The sequence below is a fragment of the Jatropha curcas genome, chromosome 3 (genome assembly GCF_041381405.1).
Source record: "Jatropha curcas cultivar XTBG-Jc1 chromosome 3, XTBG_Jcur_1.0, whole genome shotgun sequence".
NCBI lineage: Eukaryota > Viridiplantae > Streptophyta > Magnoliopsida > Malpighiales > Euphorbiaceae > Jatropha > Jatropha curcas.
This window is the reverse complement of record NC_143153.1, coordinates 24510721-24516957: the sequence shown is the minus strand read 5'-3', so window position 1 is coordinate 24516957 and position 6237 is coordinate 24510721. Positions and strand designations below refer to the sequence as shown.

Below are 6237 nucleotides of genomic sequence, written 5' to 3'. Positions count from 1 at the left end.
TCAAAAAATATCTCATCTTGTATATTCTTAAGTATCATACGAAGTATTTTACTAAAGCATAGAATGGCAAAAGTCATGAATGACATGATCTAAGGATGTCAAAATGGGTTGGCGTGTTAGGTTCAATACGGATTCGCCTAACACGCGACACGATAGGGTCAATACGAACACAACCAATTTTTTGATCGTGTTAAATTTATCAACACAAACACAATATGAAAATTAGGCAAGTGACACGAACACAACACGTTTAACCTACTGAATATCATAAACAGTTTAAATGAGTCGTGTTGACCCATATGCAACCCGTATAACCCGTTTAAAAAATAAATTCAGTACATAAGAAATAACATTAAAAAAAATTAAAAGAGTGTAAAAATGAGTATAATCAACGTGCAATGCACGTCATAAAAAAAGACCGTACACCGTAAAAGAGTAAAAGAAAAATTACGAGTGAAGACAACCAATACAAACACGGGTAACCTTTGTTGATAAGGACTAATTCTCATAAAAAATAGGGATGAGCTAGAGAGGTTACAGTTAGCCAGGTCTTTATCCGGACATAATACAGTTACATATTATAATGTGAGTTGCTGCCATAGTCCAGAATGTTTGTACATTTTACAAATTTAAAAGCATAAATAGGTGTTCTATAAAAGATGTGGTGCCAGCACAGTTAAAAATAAAGTTGAGAGATATTTTTACGTAAGTATTTGGTCTTCAAACAGTATATAAGGATCCAACCAAAAAAAAAAAAGCGTTATATAAGGACATGATGCTCATCAAGGAATTCATCTAAGTTGGTGCCTTGGAGGTCGAAATGGCTTGTCATTTGTTTGTGTCATTTCCTACGTTCACTTTCACTAAACCGCCACGTAGAGCTCAGTTCGTTCTCGGATTAGGGGGAAATTGCCGTTTTAGTGGCAAAGTTAGATGTATTGCTGCTCAAACCAATGCTACTGAAAATATTGTGAGACGATCTGCAAATTACCAACCTCCCATTTGGGATAATGATTTTGCGCAATCACTCACTAGTGAATTTAAGGTATATATATAGCTATTCGTTTGTCCTTTTTTTTTTTTTTTTTTTTTTTTCTCTTTTCTGAAAATAAAAAACGTTAAGATTTTGATTCTCCTTTTCCTCAGTTTCAGTTTGATATTTCTGATTTTTGTAATGCAGGGAGAGGTGTATGCAAAACGGATTAACAAGCTGAAGGAAGAAGTGAGGGTTATGCTTAACCAATCCATCAATACTTTGAATCAACTCGAATTAATTGATACCTTGCAGAGACTCGGAATAGCTTATCACTTTGAAGATGAAATAAAGAGACAGTTGATGGGTATTTACAATTGTAGACGAACCGGAGTTGCAGGGACGGAGGGTTTACATGCTATAGCTCTTGAGTTTAGACTTCTACGGCAGCATGGCTACACCATATCTCAAGGTAAGAATTATATATTTGGAAATTGTTCTTTTGATGTATATCAGATTCAAATTTATTGCAACAGCTGATATATCTGCCGACAGAATTAACAAAAACAAAGTATTAGTTCCACACGTGGCTCAAACCATCACTTCAATTTGATTTTAGATTTTTTTTTTTTTTTTTTTTGAATCTACTTTGCTAATCGGCCTGCCTTTTATAAATTACTTGACTAAAGTGGGTTCATGGCTCTATTTATGAACCAAACAAATGAAACTAATGATTTTTTACAAAATTTTCTAATTTCATCATTTTTTTTTTAAATACACGATCCGAAATACTCTCGTTTCAATAAAAATCCTTAATTTCATTGAAAACAAGGTAGAATTAAATTTATTAGATAAAACTATTTATTACTATATATTACTTCATGGTAAAGTTAATCCAAGGATTGGATTAACTTAAAACACACCATTTCAAATTTCTCTCAACCACATTTTCGGTTATTGTCTGATAAAAAGAAGGCAACAATCTTCTCATTCTTCCAAACTGTAACCTACGATCAATTTTACCATTTAACTGACTTTTCTATACGAAAAAAAGAGAAGAAAATTTTGTGCAAAATTTCACTTTTGCTTTCAGACAAAAAACAGCGAGATAAGGACCAGTCTCCTTCTTCGTTCGTCTCAAACATCAGTAAAGCTTTAAACCATTAAAAAAACAATGTTCTCCTCTTGACTGCTATAGAGGTAGCCATTGATTCAAGCGAAGCTGATCCTTTTCTTTTTTTTTTTTTTTTTCGCAAAGACATTCGATCATGCAGGTTCTAAAATATTCCTTTTTTTCTCTAGAGATTATCTTCTCACTAATTTCGAGTTTTACCAGATTGTCGATGAGATTGCACAAATTGGAGTTTTTAGAAATTGGCGATTTTCATTATCCGGCCAATTGAAGCTTGTTTGTTAAAATCATTTATCCGATTTAGAATATGAATTTAATATTTATGAGTATAATATATTCAAGTGAGATTACGACAGACGAAATGAAAATAAAAGAAACTTGCTTTATAATCAGTTGAAATTTAGAATTTTTAAGGCTAAATGCTCAGAAAAGCCTAAACTTTGGTGATTTTTATAATTTTAGCCAATTATTTTAATTTTGACAATTGTAGCAGTAAACTTATCTTTTTATTACAATTATAGCCTGGATTATGTATCGGTTAAAAGTTCGCAGTTAGTGAGGTCCATGTTTTGACACTATTGATGCCACATCATCATGCCACATCGGCAAAGAAAACTCAAAAAGGCGTAAATTTTTGTCATTTTTGCAATTTTTAGCCTTTTTTTTTTTAATTTTGTCCGTTGATGTCTTATGAATTTAATTCTTTCTTTCAATTTTTAGATTTCGAAAATTATTTATTTTAAAAATAAATTATTTTGGATTGCAAAAAATATTTCTTAATTTTAAAATTTTCAAATATAAGTTAAATAGAAAATATATAATGTATTTGTGTGTTATAATGTTATTTAAGTATTTTGAAATTAGGTTCTTACTTTTGTATAGTATATTAATTGTTAATTAAGTGAATAATTAAATAATTAACTTTAAATAATAAATTCTATGTGAAACGGGCTGTAATTTGGAGAATCATAAAAGAAAATCTAATGAGTGAACTAAAACTAATTATGTGCTAAGTTTATATATGCAAGTACTGTGAAACAACTCATATGACATTTTTCCAAAATTAAAAAAAGAAAAAAGAATTGACTAAAATTTCAAAAATATATATAAAGTTCAGGGTTTGTTTTTTCATTTAGCTTCTTTTGGCTAACGCGGCATGATGATTTGGTGCCGATGTGTCAAAATATAGGTCCCACTAACGACAACATCAACAATTGTGTAACAAATATAGAACGGAGGCTATAATTGTAATGAAAAAATAAGTTTATTGCTACAATCGCCAAAATTAAAAGAATTGGCTAAAATTGCAAAAAGACCAAAGTCTAAGGGTTTTTTTTATCATTTAACCAAATTTTAATTGTTTTTTGAGGTTTCAAATCATATGAACTAGCCTGTGGCTACTGCAAAGTTAGAACAAATCTCAAGTTCATGTTCCCTTGATACTCAATGTGTGTGTGTATATAACTCGGTCAATTTGAGTAACATTTTTAATCGAAATAAATTAACCAAACTTTTTTTGACTTAACAGAATTTCATCGAACTAATTTTTTAATTGAACTTAACCAAATAATTTTGGCCAAATTAATTTTTATATTAACCAAACCAGAGTTAAAGAAAATAAAGAGTTGATTAACCGATCGAATTAACCGAAATTTATGATTAATTGACTTTAACCGAAATAAAAATTAACTGAAGTTATTAATCACTACTTAATCAAAATAAAATTGAAATATTTTTATTTTAAATTTTATTTTCTACTTAATCAATGATGTAGTTTTTAGAGTCGGTTAATTTGATAAATTTGGCTATATTAACTTTTAACCGAACCCTTAACTGAATACCGAAAATTTAAGTTTCTTTAATCGAACTTTTAATCAAATATTTATTCACCCAACCGAATTGGCTGAATTAACTAAATTGGCCGAATTGAATAGTCGCCCCAAATTTTAGCTTCTTTTTTAGCTTAATTTAGTTCATTTTTTTCATTTTTTAGGTTTTCAATTCTACATAATCAAAGAATCTAAATTGAAATTAACAAGTGATATTATGTTATTAATATTTTTTTACTCTAGCAATATTAATTTGATTAATGTGACAAAGTGAATTGCAGATGTCTTTAATAATTTCATAGATGAAATGGGAGACTTCAAAACATGCCTTTGTGAGAGCTTAGAGGGAATGGTTTCTTTGTACGAGGCGTCATTCCTTTCAGGAGAAAATGAGAATGTCTTACAAGTTGCTAGAGATTTTACTACAAGTTACCTCAACAACTACATTAAACAAAACAAGAATGACAATTATACATCCGTGTTAATAACTCATGCACTGAAGATGCCACTGCATTGGAGGATGCTAAGGTTGGAAACTAGGTGGTTCATCGATGTCTATGAGAGAAAACAAGGCATGAATTCTCTTTTGCTGGAGCTTGCTAAATTGGATTTCAATTACGTCCAGGCAATACACCAAGAGGATCTAAAATACACATCATGGTACTTATGCCCAATTCTTTTCTTTTCTATTTTAATTAATTTGGTCAGACTAAAGACTGCCATGTACTTGGGCTAGTAGTTTGTAATTTCCTTCGCTTTTTGGTAATCTTTTTTTTTTTTCATATATAGGTGGTGGATGAATATAGGTTTAGGAGAAAAGTTGAGCTTTGCAAGAGACAGGTTAATGGAGAATTTCTTGTGGACTATTGGAATGATATTTGAGCCAGAATTTGGATATTGTAGGAGAATGTCTACAAAGGTCAATGTGCTCCTAACAACAATTGATGACGTCTATGACGTGTATGGCACCCTAGATGAACTTGAATTATTCACCGATGCAGTTGAAAGGTCAGTGATGGTGTTCCAACATCTAACAAAAGCTTCTTATTTGCCTAGCTGATCTAATACATTCACATATATTTTTATATGATATTAAAATTTGAAAAATGAATTACTATACATAACAATAGTTCTCTAGGGTTCATAATAATGATTTTTCTTTTAATAGTAATTTTTTCTTCTAATTTTGTTCAAACACGTAACACTCACTCGAATACCGCCGAGTCAAAACTCATTGATACATTACATAGAGTTGTCATCTCTATAGTTCTAAACATAAATATTCAAATAGGTTTGACGTATTATTCTATTTGTGGCATGCATTTTATATTATATTGGGCATATATATATATATATATATAGCTGGCTAGAAATAATAATTCATTTATATGTATCTTTATGCTTTGTTTTTAGATGGGATGTAAATGCAATAGAGCAACTTCCAAACTATATGAAGATTTGTTTCTTAGCTCTACATAACACGATCAATGAAATAGCTTATGATACCCTTAAGGAACAAGGACTTCACATCATTCCTTACTTCAAGAAATTTGTAAGTATTAATAAGATTCTTAAATCATTTGTGATGGTACTCATTTTTTTATGTATAATGGTAATTAACCATTCTATCACATTAATATTTTCCAGTGGGCAAATTCATGTAAAGCTCACTTGTTAGAAGCCAAATGGTATTACAGTGGATATACACCAACTCTACAAGAATATATTGATAATGCATGGATTTCTATATCAATTCCTGTGATGTTAGGCCACTGTTATTTTCTTTCAAGAACGCCAATAACAACTGATGCCTTGAAAGCCTTGAAGGAATGTCCCGATATAATTCAATTGTCAGCCATGATTGTTAGACTCGCAGACGACCTTGGAACATCCTCGGTATGCAAGCTAGTTAGTTTAGGCAAATCCTCGTTTTCAGTTTATTTCTCCTTATATTTTTCCTTTAAATTCTTATCATATATTCTCTATTTTGTTCTCATTATTTATAGGATGAATTTAAAAGAGGAGATGTTCCAAAATCAATTCAATGTTATATGCATGAAACTGGAGTTTCAGAAGTAAGAGCTCGTGAGCACATCCAATATTTAATTAGTGAAACGTGGAAAAAGATTAATAAAGAACGAGTTGTTGATTCTCCATTTTCGAATACTTTTGTTGACATGGCAATTAATCTAGCTAGGATAGCACAATGCATATACGAATATGGAGACGGGCATGGAATTCAAAATCAAGAAACGAAGGATCGCATTTCATCATTATTGGTTCAACCTATTCCTTATATGCCG

At 30.6% G+C, this 6237-nt stretch overlaps 1 protein-coding gene across 1 annotated transcript in view; it reads left to right on the top strand.

Moving 5' to 3' along the window:
- Positions 1-778: 778 nt before the first annotated feature.
- The window catches only part of LOC119370050 (terpene synthase 10), a 6481-nt gene continuing 1022 nt past the window's right edge, over positions 779-6237 (top strand). The window contains exons 1-7 of the mRNA XM_089719284.1: positions 779-1045; positions 1181-1445; positions 4216-4594; positions 4724-4942; positions 5348-5486; positions 5582-5830; positions 5941-6233. Coding sequence (XP_089575410.1) covers positions 821-1045; positions 1181-1445; positions 4216-4594; positions 4724-4942; positions 5348-5486; positions 5582-5830; positions 5941-6233 — 1769 coding nt within the window. The 5' untranslated portion in view covers positions 779-820. The remainder of the gene's footprint in view (positions 1046-1180; positions 1446-4215; positions 4595-4723; positions 4943-5347; positions 5487-5581; positions 5831-5940; positions 6234-6237) is intronic.